This window comes from Pyxicephalus adspersus, chromosome 4, assembly GCF_032062135.1.
Source record: "Pyxicephalus adspersus chromosome 4, UCB_Pads_2.0, whole genome shotgun sequence".
NCBI classification, from domain to species: Eukaryota; Metazoa; Chordata; class Amphibia; order Anura; family Pyxicephalidae; genus Pyxicephalus; species Pyxicephalus adspersus.
Window position 1 is genome coordinate 41,669,056 of NC_092861.1, and position 17,602 is coordinate 41,686,657.

The following is a 17,602-nucleotide window of genomic DNA, read 5'->3' on the forward strand; positions in this document are numbered from 1 at the left end:
TCGTCTTGGGCAGAGTTCTGACTTCTGTACAGTAGTTCCCTGATGTCATTCTTGGATCCATCTTGGTGGATCAATATGTGACCACTTGGGAACAACTGCTGTTTACTCCTATGAAGGTGAGCACAGTAGGGTGCTGATTGAAAGTGCTTTCCTTGTTCCCCTCTCCTGAACAGAATGGCATCTGTCACTGGAATAAATGATGAAAGATTGTTTCCAGTGACAGTAATCTTATGTGTGTACATATCCCCACCCCACCGTTCTGTCTGGTTATTATAGGAGCAGAAACACTTTTATAAAGCCATCTCTGTGCTCTCCCCTCTTTGGGATCCTTGCTTCTTGGCATACATCTGATAATAGTAATGTAATGCACAAATTACCACCAGGCACTCAGTCATGCTTTGATATGGCACTTTTAATATTAGTGTGTAATTGTGAAGTCTAAAGGAAAAGCCACATATCTATTTCATTGTACATGAAATATTAAAAGGGCAACATATTTTATAAGAAGATTGCAAGAATTAAATGCTAATTAAATGCGTTCTAGGATGGGAGTTCACAGGTCACGTGACTGCGAAGGATATCCAAGATTGAGGTGCTGACGTCTGTGCTAATGTCACTGATATTACAGAGGTAGATGAGTTTCTGTGCCTGGGCCACTAGAAAGGAGGGAGGCTTAGCCCTGTCCCACTGTTTCTTCGATGGAGATTTCAAACACTCATAACATTTATTCAATAAGCTGAGGAACTTGATCTTGATTGCAAAGAGAATTAGTTCATCTTCTTGTGTTGTAAACAATGTTTTTTTGCTTTGGTTATCAGCTTGATTTTCTTCCACCTTTAAAAAAAAAAGACAAGGGAGTGAGGAACAGTGAAGTAGAATAAGGAAATTGTATTGTTTTCCAGTTCTATAATGTGTGACATACATCACATCTACCATCAAGAGCGAAAAACTGGATAGAGTGTGCTATTGGTATATGGGAAATAGGCATACTGATTATTAGAATGAAGGTCACAAGTGAACCGTTATATACCTCCAGCCAGCATACTAAATCAATAACTCCCGTACTGATTTATATATTTTTCAGTGTAGGGGGTTGTAGACTAGAACAGCTCACAAAAAATGTAAGATTGCTAGCATCAACTGATGTAATGAATGTCCTCATTTAATCCAGCCCCTGAAATTTCTCCAGAATGTTTGGCATTGACACTTTTCTGTGCCTGTGCATTATGATAAAAAGTTGTTTTCTTATATATATGAATATTAAGCAATTATTAATTATCACAATATAACAATTACTATTCTCCACTTCAAACGGAAGTGTAAAATGAATTATTCTTATAATACTGTAGTGACAATAAAAAAACAATGCTTTATTTTTTTAGGGCTGCGTGAATATAACTGAGGAGTATCATTTTAATTGTTTAGGCACTTTTGGCACCCAGAAAAAAACATTTATAGCTTGCTCAAATGAACAAGTCCCATTTATATCTAGTAATTATCAGAATGATTAATGAACTGACGTATAATAATTGGTTCCATTACCTTTTTTTTACATTTCTGTATGAAGCAGATGTCTGCAATATACAGCATTTCAGTGTAGTAAGGGATCAGACAATTCCCTGCTTCTTTGGTGTCCAACCTGATCCTTTAGGCATCTGTTACATAGCCCTTGGAGTCCATACAGACAGGTGTTGTGATTTTCCTTACCTCTGTGTTTATTGAAGTCAACGAAGAAAAACATTTTTCAAACTTTCCATCCTTTTTTCTCTTTTTATATACTTTTTTTCTCTGAAACCTAACTGATCCTAAATTTAAATGTAAATTTTAATGAGACTGTTGGAAGTACAAATGTGGAAACTTTGATTTGTAAAGTAGCAATGATCTCTATCAGTCTCATGTAGTGTGTATTCTATCCATGACTCCATGTCACCAACATCTTTTCTAGCATGATTGCATTATCTGACCATCTCTTGGAACATATCTGCAGTCTGGCCATTTTTATAACATTTCAATAGTCTTTGATAATTTCTTTGCATGCCTGTAGTTAATTTATTTTGCATTCTTTGCCTGTAGTTCTTGACCATTACCTGTTGCAAGTCTGAAGTCCCTGACAGCTTTCTGTAGCATTACTAAATAATATGTCCAGCCTTTTGGTGATGTTAGGAGTCACATTAAAAGACTATGGGCCTGATTTATTAAAGCTCTCCAAGGCTGGAGTGGCTTTCAGCAGTGAGCATAGGTAATCCAGCAAACCTGGAATGGATTTATTAAGACATTTGTTTTTTGTTAGCAAATGTTTTCAATCCTGGAACGGATCCATGTAAGGTTTGCAGAATCACCCAGCTTTACCGATAAAAGTGTATCCTCTCCAGCCTTGGAGAGCTTTACTAAATCAGGCCCTAAATATCTAGAGTGTTTTGCCCATCACTGCCCTACCTGCTCTTATCTGTACTAGTTAAATGACAGCACAAGACTGACTGGTTTATAACTAACAGTGGCTGAAAGAAGAGCTTCATAACAACCATTTTTTCTATCATGTTTGTGTGACCTTAAAAAATAAAAGTAGTTAGACACTGGCTGATCAACTGGACTCCATTGTTCCTAATTCGAGTCCAATTGCTATAATAATTAGAATCATCTCACCTGTGACTTTCTTAGTTGTTTTCTTCCAACACTGAATTTGGATTGCTTTCCCATAGCCAAAAAAGATACATAGATCTTGTCTTGGGCAATTATTCGAACACCCACTTGAAGATTCAAAGATATGAAGATTGGCTTGAACTGAGCACAGGGTTCACCAGAATCGCTGCTTTTCCAGTGCCATCTCCTGACTCTTCTGCCTATGCTGTCCAAGTACTGTCCTCCTTCTGGATTTATATTCAACCTAAATATATCAAGACACAAATTGAACAGTGACATGAATCTTGCATCAGTACACTCGAACCTAAGCTAAAACGAAATAAGTAAATAAACCATACCAACTCAATAATGATAGCTTGTGGCTAATTTGGCTGCAGCACATTACTAGTTTGTATCATTTTCAACAAACAAAAAACATCACTTCAATAACTTTTTATAACAACAACCAATTTTATTGCCTAGTCATTATAAGTCCGGCAAAATAAAATATTAAACACAACACACAATCAGTCCTCTTAATATGGGATGACATTTACATATGTGACAAAGAATGGGGGGGGGAGCTTTGAATAATTAAATCTGGATTCACTTGAAGAACTGAGAAAAGGTGCCCCGAAAAATCCCCTGATCCACACGCTGTAGAAATTACCAGAACAGCGCGATAGTTTGTATCAGATTTTACTGTCTATTACCCATTTTCTCACTCACAGCATGCTTTCAAACCCCTAAAGGCCCAGTCACTTAAAAAAAGAGTGTCTGATGTAATCCTATGATGGCGAGGCACAAATTGCTTGTTATCCCCACCATTTCCATTCTCTTCCTTCCTGAAATCAAAGATGCCCCCGTTGTCATAGAATAATGGTAACAAATGGGTTGAAACTATTGTACTTTAGTCAACTGATTAGTGTGCACTCCACATACCTAATGTACCCCCAGACATCTGCATAAATCAAGTCAGTTGGACCTGTATCCCAGATTTCAACAAATGCTGCTATTCCCTGAAGTCTGGATGTCTGTCTCTCTCACAGGAGGCAGCTCTGAACATAGCTTCCTCCCTCCTCTGTAATTATGTAGAATATGTTCACCCCCCCCCTACAAACACAACTCATTTCTGGCAAAGAGCAAACTGAAAATTAACCATATGTTTTCTGCAGGAGCCATCAGTTTGTTAAAGTTCTTACAGGCATTTTATGATTAATTCTTCATTTGTTTAAATTTACCTCCTAACCAGTTCTGAACAGGAGTGACTTTCCATATAATTACATGGTGGGGGAGGGGGGCTTCCAAACTGTGAGTGAATCAATTCATTTCAGTATAAAAATTCAGTATGTTACCTCCTTTTTTTATTTCATGTGTCTTTATATAGATACATATTTCTTCCTTTATATTTACAAACTGTCCAGCAAAATGAACACTGATACAGGTTGGGACAAAGTAAAACACTGGAAGTATAAATAAATATTTGCCATCGAATTTACGGAAATTTATGGTACACTTTGTATTAAATGTGAATTTGTAAATCTATTTGTACCGATAATAAAAAATAGGTAAAAAAGGAACATTAAATATTAGTTTAAAAAAACAAGAATACTGAAATATAAATAACACAAAATTGTAAAGCTTCCTTTTAACAACACAAGTGAAGTGCAAGGGTTAGAAGCAAAATTCATGGAAAGTAAAGAAAGATAATCTCCCCACAAACGAGCTTAAAATGGATCCATGATAGGCTGGCATGGTTATCACATGTCATTATTTTCTCTCTGTCTCTCTCTCTTTCTATATATAATATATATTTTGCATGCGGTAACAATAATCCTTTTGCTGTCGGAGCACTTTTTTATTTTTTGCACACAAATAAATGTCTGCGTATCTGAATAGAAAATTACTTCAAACCCTTAAACCATTATGTGTTTTCTGAAAGCCTTATAAATGTTTCAGTAAAATACACTAAAAACATGAATGCATACAAACGGAATATATTCTTAAATTATTTAACAAAAAAAATATATGTTGAATAGATATTAAATAAGCCAAGCCTCAAAACTGTGTGCACCTGTAAAACCGCAAAAAACTGTGATAGTGATAATCGGCAGCGCTTTATATGCTTTACAGCAGCGGTCACCAACCTGTGATCCGCAGACCACTGGTGGTCCGCAAGAAAAGTTTGGTGGTCCGCGGCTCTGGCCGGTGCACCCCCGAGAGGGGTCAGAAAAAGGACCCTGCTTGGGGGGGGGGGGGGGGCACACTGGCCAGGCTTAATGAAGTGGGCTGGTTGTGTCTCTGTTGTGGACGGGTTCTGGCATCATGACGTCATTCTGGGGGAAGTTTCTTCCCCTTTGAGTGACACCAGGCTTCGCAGTTCCGCGGGACTGAAAAGGTTGGTGACTACTGCTGTCATACATCCATAACACCACAAGTTAAAAAGAAATTAAAAAGGAATCACTATTATATTGCATACATAAGTGTTTGCAAACTTTTATAAACTCTACAGTCATGCCTATAAACACTCCTGGGCATCAAGCAGCTGCCAACAGACACCCCAAAACAATAAACGGCAAGTCTGAACATAGACAAGTCTTTGTGTGATGTTTTTGGCCAGGCAGGGTATAACAAATTTCTAATTATCATCATAAGATGTAGACTTAAAATGGAAATAAATGCAGCCACCCTAACACCAACACTACCAGCAAACACTGGAGCTGCCAGTGGTAAACCTGGTGCCGGAAATAGGGAAACATATATAACTGTGGCTGAAAATATTCCATGCCAAATATCTATAGGTATGAGATAATGAAATATAATCTCTGTCTTGTTCTGTTGGTGATCCCTTATACATTTCCACATACACTAGCATATCGAGCAGGTCTCTAGATTATTCATCTCAGCAAAACAATGAAAAGGATTTAAGGCTTCCGTAATCTTTGGAAAGAGCAGGATTTCTGTTTTCACTCATCCAATAATTTAAAATAAACGACTGCAGTAAAGATGAATGAAAATAGTACCGAGTCTGCATAAGCTTGCTGATGAGTGTTTATTACTTTTCCTGCTGCGTGGGATAAATCTAATAACTGACTAATATACTGTCTTACAAGAAAGATGTGACTTTTAAAAATGTTGTCAAGAGAAGATAAACTCAATAAAACCTAGATGAATATGTAAGTGATATTAAAATTCACCTATTTCACCTAGCATATCGCCTCATTTCACGAGTCAAATGTGTGAATTTGAAAAGACACCTTATACTAATACTAATACATTTATTTACTAATTTATTAGTGCACTATGGATTGCACCAACCTTCTTATTCCACACCACCTTCACTTTAAAAATATCAGAAATTTACATATGGTGGTGACAGCTGTATACATAGGAGTAGCAGGTAAATGAAGATATCGGGTTTAAACTTAAAGGGAAATTTTCAGTCCAGGCATTTGTAGGAAATGGCAAATCCCCAATATGGCGGCACCTGTAAACTAACAATATGCATTCTCCAGCTTTCACTACTGTGAAGATTGATATGTTTTTGGACACCTACACTGATCAAATATTCTGCACAAGTCACACTGAATCTCCAGTGTTATGAATGTAAATGCATATGGATCCTGATTATTTCAGTCTCCAAATAGGTAATGCATATGGAACCTTCAGATTAACCAGGGCAGATATACATTATTTGATATATATTGAGTTACTCTGGCAGCTGGGTGACAGAAAACCGCATTACTCGTCTTTTCTAAAAATACTGGAAAATCATATAAGTATCAGAGACGGCAGATAGAAGATGATTGACTGCTTTTATATTACAGAGGCGTAGGTTTGCAGTTTCTCAATAAAGGAAGTTGTAAAATTGTGGCTAGTGGATACTGGACACTGTTATCTCAAAGCAGACAGTGTTAGATCAAACAATGCACGATTAGTCAGCTATAAGCTGAACATTTTCTGTCCATTTGCATTTTAGAAGGTTAGTCAACTGATGGGTGACTAGACAAACACTTTATCTTTTTTTACTGCAGGATGTTATTATGTCATTGAGTTTAGCTAGCTATCCTATACTGTACCTGCAAGAAGGAGCTAACATGATACATTTAAATGTAGATATTACAAAACGGGCTACTGTAAGGCTACGTACAGACGTCAGATAATCGTTGTCCGATAATCGGCATTGGACGGGAACCTGGCGTCTGTGCAGCGCTCATCGTCCGTCCTGTAGATCCACGGAAGACAAAGGACAAACAATCGTAATGAAAGTGAAGAAGAGAGAACCCAGCGGGGTGCCGCTCACTCGTTCTCCCCCCTCCCCTCCACATGGCGATGCTCCTTCATGCACCATGCAGTCTTTTGTCGTTGGAACAGATTGTGAAAGATCCTTGTATGTGTGTATCCAGCCTACATATAGAATGATGACTATCTATTGAAAATACAGATAAATATGCAAGTATTGAATGTTCTAATTAGAAATATATCTGTGAGAAATTAGTAATACAGCATAGCACATTCTCCCCAGCTTCTTTTACCTGGGCGCACCACCTTACACTTTTCAGTGACCACCTGGCTGTTTTTGTATTTCAATATTTTTATTAAATTTTAAATTTTGCAGTACAAAAAGAAAGAAAAATTTTCAATGTATAACAATAACAAGAAAAACATTGAAAGAAAAAAAAAGAGCAAAAAACAAAAAGGTACAAACACAAAGAACATAAGTGCAACAAGATCGAAAGCAAGAGCGTATTATATATGTGCCCGCAAGTAAACCCGTTGCTTTACAGAAAAATCCAAACCAAATTATTAATCACATCCATACATAAAGCATATGGACAGCACTATTTAAATTAGCGGATATTTACCACAAAAAACGTATTGAGACATTACTCAAAAAAACTGGGACAAAGAGGCTAACTATATTATATTATTATTGCACATTAAGGAAGCCTATAACAGGTCCTTGTTGCACCCCATAATAAAAAAATAAACTAAGAACTAAGACAAACACATAACATCTACAAAGGAGGGGGGAAGGGCGAGCACCTGGCTGTTTTTGAGTGGTTACTGAAGAGTTGGGTCACAATACTGAGGCTACTACCCGCCTACAGCTTCCTCCCACCATGCTAAAAAAAGAAAAATTCTGGGGCAAATACTGTAGCATAACAGATATGGATAACAGTGCAGTACAGATACAGACAGCATGTCTTCATATTTGCAATGAAGGGCAACAAAAGAGCAGGTACATGGCCCTAATTTGATTTTCCTACTGTGATAATAAAAATGTAAAATATGAGGTATTTTTGCACTAAATGTATACCAAAATGAATCATAGCTTTAAAATGGGACTTTAATGGCATCTAATATAGATCAAATTATCCAATACACAGATCTTCCCCCCAACTGTTCAATATATTTCCAGAGCCTGACAAACACCAGTATTAGTACAGATTTTAAACAATGCAAGATTAAAAATGGTTGAAATATGATGCAGGAGTAAAAGGTGAATTACCAAATTCAGACAGCTCTGCTTTATTAGGAGATAATAAGGAAGAGTATAATTCTTAAAAGATACACTGGCCCTGATTTATTAAAGCTCTCCTTGGCACTTTTATCAGTGAAGCTGGGTGATCCAGAAAACCTGGGATGGATTTCTTTTGTCATTTGCTATTTGTTAGCGAATCGTATGAATCCTGGACCAGATCCATTCCAGATTTTCTGGATCACCCAGGTTCACTAACGAAAGTGTATTCTCTCCAGCCTTGGAGAGGTTTAATAAATCAGGGCCACTGCAAGGCCAAAGATAAAGACCACAATGATGTACCAACAAATGCTCCCAAAGGTGGCTTCAGTGTAATAAAGGCAAAAGACAAGCTTAGGCAAAGTTGACATAAATTCATTAACCTCACTTACAAATTTTGAATCATAGAGAACTTTCTTTAGGCTGGGTCTACACGGACATTTTTAAAAATGCATGTAAACGTTCCTACTGCGTTTATATCCATTTTTTTGCACTTTTATTAGAATTTTAAGGCTTGCCTTTAAAACGCTTGAAAACATCTATGCCGCGTTTTCCAGCGGTTTTAACAAGTTTATGTCCTAAGTACTTATAATTGAAATCAATGGAAGCGCTTACCCGGGTTTTCCAGTGTTAACCCCGTGTTTTAATTTTTTAAACTCTGCAAGCAGTGTTATAGATAATGCTCATAAATGTGCCTCAAGGAAACGTAGATTAGCCCATTGGGATGCATGGGAATTTAAAACATGGGGTTTTAAAGCCTCAGTTTAAAAGCTGGGGACGGTTTAAATGTCGGTGTAGACTAAGGCAATGTGCAATAACTGTCTTTGGAAAGGATCATTTCCAACGACTAAGCACTGCACAATGCATGAACGAGTGTTTTACATACTGCACCGTTCTGCTCTATGGAGAGTGGAGGGGGAGAACTGATGGAGCGGCACCCCGCTGCGCTCTCTCCCCCTTCACTTCCATTACAATCGTTCATCGTCCATCGTCTGTAGATCCGCCAGCACAGTCGTTCGGACGATGGACAACAGGCGCTGTACACACTTAAGATTATCAGATGAGAACAATTGCACCTGTGCACCCAACCTAAGCCTTAACTAACATTTTATGCCGCTTAAAGCTCATCTCTTTGATCAGCAGATAACTGAAACAAAATGAGTACAAAAGTAACAATGTTACTGTTATGTCTCTTATGGCAACTGGGTGTCATTTTAACAGTTGCAATTTTCTCACAGTGAAAACATGCGCAGTTGGAGACTATAGTGTAAGCACCAAATCGATTTCCGAATGTACCAACAAAACAAAACATCATGCCCCAGCAGTTGCTTCTTCAGTGAGGAAGCAGCTAAAACTGATAGATAAATGGGGATCACACTACACTACACAACCAAACTGCAGAACTGCATTATCATAGCAGATCAGTCACACAATGACATAATGCTCAATTGCTTGTAGTACCTCTAATTACGATGAAAGTGCCACAATAAAAGTGATTACATAAGGGTGATTTTAGTAGCATGATTGCGGTATGATAGCCCAAGGCAGCCTCAGGAAAGGGGTTTTAATTATTCCAGTAATAATAGGGAGCCCCTTTAAGTGAATTTTTTTTCATTCGGAAGGTATTGTTAATCCACAAGTTAAAGCTATCAGATACTCTGCACAGAGCAACTTATACAGAATCATTTACCACTATTTAAAAACTAACATGATAAAGATGATGACAATAAATATCATTTTTTTTTGCCTAATCAAAGTTCTGATGGTTGTTGTTTTTCTGCTGTCACTAGTTTATTTCCAGACATGACATTATTTTTGAAGATGTCAAGGAGTCATCTGGATCATTCAAATCCGTGGAGCTTTACATGTGTGTGTATCTACTGTGTATCTTAGACTTCCAGATAACTAAAATGTACATCATCATTGTCAGAAACAAGCCTATAAGGAGTTTAGAAAGATTGTCCTGCATGAAATACAATATTATAGAATCACATTTTGTCAGGTATAATTTTGTTCTAATCTAAGCACTTTAAATAGCCTAAAAGGTCTACTTTGATGTTATATGTGATGACTGCAATGACATAATAAGTTCTGGGAAAAGACATTTCAAGAAATAAATAAGAACCTGTCAACTGACCATTTCCTCTAAGGTACATATTAGGTTTATGAATACTAGCTGCTTGGTTAAAATTAGTAACAGGCTAGTACTGGAAATGAATGTTGTGAATGTAGTTAACTGTGGTGATTGGCAGGGAGCCTGTGCTCATCAAAATGATGTCCAATTAAGTTACATACAAGGAGTTTCTTAACACACTCTCATTCCTTAGTAGTTCAATAGTAGATTAAAATACAACAAAAGTGGAAAATGAAAAGTTCTTGAAAATGAGTATTTTCAAACAAAATCATGCTTTAAAAAATCTCCAATTAGCAGGAGAGACCCAGTATATAAGATATGGATTGAGAGTGGTGTTTATCGGGCTATTCATTTCCTACACCATTCCCTCTGGTCCACTACTGACCAGCTCCAAGTAGACCTTTCTCTTCCTAATCTCGGTATCTGGAGAAAGATCCAATTTCAACATTTTATAAAGTCACTGCCGCCCGCTCAAGATTTTGGCCGCCCTCTTGGCCCGCTGGAGAGTATGTGTGTAAAAGGCGATCCCTTGAGAGGTGTGCTTTCCCATACGTATAAAATGCAACTGACAGTCCAAGACCCTTCACAGCGGTATTTTGTTACTAAATAGGAGAGAGACCTTGGTGTTTAATTTACAAAAGATCAAATTGAGTGTATGTTATATTACGAGCACAAAGCCGCTATCAGCAATGGTTGTCAGGAATCTAACTACAAGGTGCTTACGAGGTGGTATAGAACCCCCGATCGGCTGGCGAAACTATTTCCACACACTAGCTTAGAGTGTTGGCGTTGTGGACAACACATAGGTACGCTGTTACATGTGTTTTGGTCCTGCCCTAGTCTAACTTCATTCTGGGCCGCTGTTGCTGATATTGTGCAAAAGCTGACAGAGGTATGGATAAACCGGAGCTTGCTCTGCTTCATGTATCAGCAATGTCGAGGAAATGCTATAAAAGGTCGCTGCTGCACGATTTGTTAAATGCGGCCAAGGCCTGCATCCCCCCGCTGTGGAGACAAACTGCTCCGCCCACTGTGCAACAATAGTTGACCAGGGTAAACGATATTCAATATATGGAGGAGCTTATGAGTGCAGGTGACCGCTCTACACGCAGACCAATACGTACCTGGTATTATTGGGAAGAATTCAAGGCCACTGCAGATTATTTTCAGCTACTCCGCCCTTTACTGTGACACTATGGCACCTCCACTGCTTATCAAGCCCCACCCCCCCTCCATCTCGTCCTCTTTTCTGTCCCTTACCAGCCCCTCCCCCCCTTTTTTTCTTCCCTTTCTTCCCTTTTCTCTTTTTCTTAATATAAAATCAGTAATCAATGAAACTTGATAGTAGATTGCTTATTGTTCCAATGGGAGTTTTATTGTCTGCGTATAAAAGTTATTGGATATGAATATTTTTACAAAAATGTAAGCTCCCTCATGTTTTTGTTTGACAATGTCTTTTGTATATACCAGTTTGAAGTATGTAAATGTCTGTTTTTATTGGTTACTAATAAAAAAAAATAAAAAAAATCTCCAATTTACAACTATTTACAAAGAGCAACCTGTTGTCCTATTGCAGGATTCAGAGCTAATTGGGGATTACCGTTTTTCTTGGAAATCCCCAAAAAGTATGATGCAAATGCCAGGAGTTTATAATGCCTGGGAAATACCACAGAATATGAGCATAGATGCCAACTGACCTTTCAAAAATAACTGTGCAATGGAGAAAAAAAAGTTTTAGAGAAGGTTCTTATTATAAATATTTGTAATGAAAACCGTACATATAATATATGAAAATATGATAAAAAGTAAAAATAAAAGTAATGTGAGAAACATACCATACCATCCCATTAGGGTGATAGCACGTAGCTTTCCCAGAAGAGCCAAATATTGCCAGAATTTCTGCTTTGTGATCTTTATCGTCTTGAACAATGCAGATTGATTCTTTTACTTTACTTGCAACAATTATAATCGCTATGTTACCTGATGGATAGCTGGAGAACGTTAAGAAAAATAGACAAATATATACAACATGCATGTCTGCACAAAATGAAGTAAGAGTCTTTTGCCAGGTATATCCTATGTTTTGCACTTTCTTTAGGCCAGACATAATGAATCTTCAGGAAAGAGGCCATCAGTTGTATACGTGACATCTTTTGCTTACTGAATAGATTTAATCTACCTAAAATTGTTCATATAGTTGCCATTAGACTGAAATGCCCCCTGACATATTGTGCCTTATGTGATTCCAGATTAAGACTTTCCTGTCAGAGTTCCAGGTTATGTCCGGCAACTAAAATGAGAAAAAAACTGAGCAAGGTGAGTTAGCTGGCAGATTGTTGGACTGTCCTTGACTGACATAAGAAGCTGGTAGGTGATTCAACATAATCATACAGTATATCAGCATTGGGTGGGCTGACCCATTAAGCAGATGGACAGGTTGGTTTGTTCTTGAATACAATGCTAATGTGTAAACAAGCAGAGAAATTGAATATAATATATAATATATTAATGCCACCACAGCACATCCCCACAAGTACCATAAAATACCAGATGTGATAAACTGTGCTTCTTTACAGTATATGTAGCCCATACTTTTTCACAGTACTTGCACAAACCTCATTAGGTATACGTGGACAAGCAGAAAAAGTTTTTGCTTTTGATACACTTAAGTACTATAACCCATAGCAATTCATTTAAATTTAATCTTGTACTGGTCCGACCTATGCAAACGTCTCTGGTTTCTTGCTATGAGTTACTGCACTTAGGAATTAGCCCTGCAAAATGAAAACTTTGTATTACCTATAGCGGTAAATGTATTAACACCAAGTTAACTATCCATGAAGACAGATCATCTATAGTAAGGCTGGCCAACTCCAGTCCTCAAGGACAGTATTGTTAGTATTTCACCAACAGACAACAATCAATTTAGTTAAGTGTATATTACGTGTCAGAACCTCCTCTGCCTAAATAAAAAACAGACCAGCTTGTGGCCCTCAAAGACTGTTGTATGGTAGCCCCAGGCAGGAAGTGTAAATATGACTGAAATCTGAGAACAGTTATCATGTGCTGCTACCGAGACTGCATCCATGTCTGAGGCCAGACTCCAATGTACTGGTGCCTTTGAAGCCAACTGTGCACTAAAATTAAATGTCCACTTATGTCACTGTCACTATACTCCATATGCACAAGAATGGAGTATAAGATAAAATAGTAAATACTTATTCTACACCTGGACTTCCAGTGGGCAAGATGATTTCACTGGAGCTTCTTGAGGGATCCTGAGAAAGTTAAGGATCACAAATGATAGTGATAGTGCCCATTTATTATAATTGTCATCCTGAGCTTTCTTATAATTCCTCTTGAATCCCGGTGACATCAATATTAGCATGCGGCTGTACACTGGATTAAGAGTTTCTTACTACTGACTGGCTATTAAAGTTTGTATGTTGAAAGTAATGTAGTGTTTCATGTACAGATGGTAAAGGGCACCCACATAAGGGAATCTTTCAAGTTAGTGGAAGAGTTGCTCCCCCAGATCTCAGCAGCAAGGGAAGAAATATTTTAAAAATTCTGTGCTAAGCAGGGATAGTTGAGTTGCAGTATGTTTTTTTTCATATTAGTATATGTGTGTTTGTGGTTGAGGGGTGTTCTTATAATTGTACAATAGTTAAACTTTTAAATCCAACTCTAACACTATTTTTTATGTTTTGGATTGTGTGTGTGCATGTTTAAATTATTGACATGACTTCATTCTTATTTTATTTTAAGATGTCCCTCACTTTTTGCCCTTGTGATGTCCGTTAAAGAAATTGAGGTACAGAAGTCACCTGGGAAAAAAGGCAGCAGTGGCAATATAAACATTGGGCCTGATTTATTATAGCTCCCCAATGCTGGAGGAAATATGGGTGATCCAGGACTGAAAAAAATTGCTAACAAATATAAATGACTTTCATAAAATGTATTCTAGGTTTGGTGGATCACCCAGGTTCACTGATGAAAGTGTATCCTCTCCAGTCTTGGAAATCCATAATAAATCAGGCCCATTGTGAGAGGTTCTAACCTTCCTTATTAAATTAAAATTATTTATACTGGTCTACTGTAGTAAATGGAGTCAATCTCAGACTATCGTACAATTATAGGAACACCCCCCAACCACAAACACACATACACTAATATGGAAACATACTAATATGGAAACGTACTGCAACTCAACTATCCCTAGACCTGGCAACAAACAAACTGTACTTACAGTCCTTCCTACCCCACCCTCTCTCATTTTCATCTCTTTTGAAGTCCACTCTGTCCGACTCTTTAGCCCCTTACCCCTCATTGTTGCTGTTATCTACCGCCCCCCTGGCCCAGTATCACAATTTTTGGATAACCTTGCATCCTGGCTCCCACACATTCTTTCCCATGACCTGCCCACCCTCATCCTTTGTGACTTTAATGTTGCAATGGATGAGCCCAACCTTCCCTCCTCTGCCAAACTGCTCTCCATTACCTCATCATTTGGACTCATTTAGAACATCAATGGCCCCACACACATAGCCTGACACACTTTAGACCTGGTATTTTCTAAACTCTGTAGAACACAGTACAAGGCTGAGGTAATTTGCAACCCCTATTTAATGTACAGCGCTGCCTAATATGTTGGCGCTATATAAATCTTATTTATTAATAATAATAATAATAATAATATTAATAATTCACAAAGCTAGCAAAATATGATAAGGATCCATAATAAAAAATAAATTAAAGCCAATAGATTTGAAAAGTGCATGACTAACAACCAATATTATCCTTGTGTCAAATCCTTCTCAAACTTTTTACCCCAGAACCCTTTAAATAATGTTTGGGTCTCAAGAAACCCCCAATAAAACTAATCAATTGAACATTGATGGGAACAATGCCCCCATTATGGTGATAATCAAGAAAAAATGCCCCTTACAGAGAAAGTCAAAAGTCACCCTTCTAAATAGCTAAAAGATCACTACTGGCTCTGCGAAATGGCATTGAACCTGGGAGGAACGGACGCTCTCAGATAGAAGGGTCAATCAGCTAAAGCTCAAGAAACCCCTAACCATTGGAGGAACACTGGTTGGGAATGGTTAAAAGCTTGTGAATTGAACATATGGTTCCAAACAGGTATTCACAAACAGTAAATTCCAATTAACACCGTTCTCCTTTGTCTTCTGCCCAACAATCACCTACCCCTTGATAGAAGTATAAAAAATAAAGAGAACAAATGCACAAAATCTGACATTATGTGAGACTGGTAAATAGCATCCAATTTCTGAATTAGTCCTATACCCTTGTGCTCTTTTTCATTACTGATCTCAGGTTTTTATTAAGATTTAATCCCACCTCTCATCTGTGTTAAGCCATTGCTACTTTTAGTAAATTCCATTTATCTGCAGCTGTAAAACAAATAAAATAACACCAGTACAGATTGTGCTTAAATGTAAATCACTTCAAAACAGCAGATGAAGCAATTCAAGTGTTCAACTACATTAAATTCTGAAAAAATCGAACTGTCAAGTACAAACAAGGCATCTATAATGAAAAGGAATGTAAAGTTTGAAATACAAAGGATACAAAATCTGTGCAGTCCCATCTGGAAACATTGTGAGGAATTTCCTTCCTGTTCTGTAATATTTTTCTACAAATCTTTCTGGCATCATCTGAAATAAAGCATAAATCTGTATGTGACATAATCAATTTATATAATACAAGTAAAGAAGTGTAAGAATCAATGGAAGGCTCATTTCAACACAAATTAACAAAGTTTCTAGAATTGAGTCACCTTGATATTTTGTGTTTTTAATTAGCTGTATTCACCAATGTCTAAGCTGATAAAACATCAATGTATGTACATGTGTTTGTTGATATCAAGTAATAAACTGTACTCCAGACATGCAGAAAAATTGTTAATAGGATAAGATATAGGATCATCCGTCAGCTGCTTCTCCTTTTTCTGTCCAATCACAGGCAGAAAACCACAGCAGAAAAAAAATCAGGTCTTTACCTACCAGGAGTAGGTGTGCTATGTGGCATTAACATTACATTACTTTATTTTTTCTAATGTTCAGATCCCACATGGTCCTTATTTTTTCCAGTGAATAAGGATGAAGTCAATTGTTTACCAGAGAAGGACCAACACCAACAATGTGGAGGAAAGAAGAACTGGTACGTTATTCATATTTTATTACTGGGAAAAAGCACAAATTGTTTTCCTTAAATTTCTTCTGATTACCATTTCACTTGTAAAGTCACAGAGGGAAAGCTCATTCTCATTTAGGTCTGCACTTGTTACTGAATCTGCTTCTTCCGGGACAATGGTCCAGTTGTCTCCTACTGGAGGGGCATTGGAAAGCTGGTAGGAAATGGTTTTCATTGGCTTCCCAACTGTTATTTAAACAGAAAAAAGAACCAATTAAAAACAATGCTGTAATATGTATGGAATAGCCATCTGTATAGACTTTTCTTTGACAAAGAACAGATATAACTATCTTGCAATCTTTAATTGAGGAGTGATTTGTCAACCAGACAGGACCAGGCACCTATTCAGTGAAAATAAAACTAGCTCGATTACTTAAAAGATTTAATAATAACATTTTGGGGAAATAGGGTTGGCATAGATGTAATAGGTTATGTAATGCTTTTTGTCTATTTTTGCTTGTATACTGTGCATTATGTTATATTTGCATATTTGTTGAATTATAAGTACCACAGCTAGCGAAAAGATACTTGAACCTTGATTACCTAACAAGACATTACTGATACTGATACTCCCAGTACATTTGCTGAAATAAAACATGTTTTCCAAAATTATGTAACTTTGTACTATTCTCTAGAGTGTTGTTTTAACTCTTTATATGCTGATGGATAATTATATGTCTGATTGAATAGCATTTCATTTATTGCTTAAGACCACCCTGACCCAGCCCTGAATTCTTTAGAATACTTTTTTTCAACAGATCTTGATTGACTCTGTATCCTCCATGTAAATATCTAATAAAACTCGACTCTGAACCTAATTTGTACCGTATGACTGTACAACATAACGTATCATATTTCAGGAAGTAATATGGAACTTCACCCCCCTAAATTCATCACTCCTTTTCGTGTATTTTTTACCCCTGAATCTGTAATCTTGGACAGTCAACTGGGATAACATTTATATCAGATAAACTGATCAACCAAAACATTAAAAACATTAAGAGGCACAAATTGTACTCGCAAAATATAACACCGATTTTTAGATCTCTGAGTGCTTTCATATCTAGGAAGGATAAGTTTGATAAAAATGATTTTTTTCCCTAGACTTC

General features: G+C 37.2%; 1 protein-coding gene across 2 annotated transcripts in view; it reads right to left on the reverse strand.

Annotated features, from left to right (window-relative positions):
- Positions 1 to 394: 394 nt before the first annotated feature.
- Positions 395 to 17,602, reverse strand: part of ERICH6 (glutamate rich 6) — a 43,429-nt gene continuing 26,221 nt past the window's right edge. Inside the window, exons 10-14 of one of the 2 annotated variants that reach the window (XM_072407946.1) lie at positions 16,528 to 16,679; positions 15,870 to 15,955; positions 12,110 to 12,265; positions 2,644 to 2,884; positions 395 to 834 (exon numbers count right to left, since the gene is read on the reverse strand). In XM_072407946.1, coding sequence (XP_072264047.1) covers positions 541 to 834; positions 2,644 to 2,884; positions 12,110 to 12,265; positions 15,870 to 15,955; positions 16,528 to 16,679 — 929 coding nt within the window. In that variant the 3' untranslated portion in view covers positions 395 to 540. Of the gene's footprint in view, positions 835 to 2,643; positions 2,885 to 12,109; positions 12,266 to 15,869; positions 15,956 to 16,527; positions 16,680 to 17,602 lie in introns of those variants that run through there. The other variant, XM_072407948.1, reaches the window with a different exon arrangement.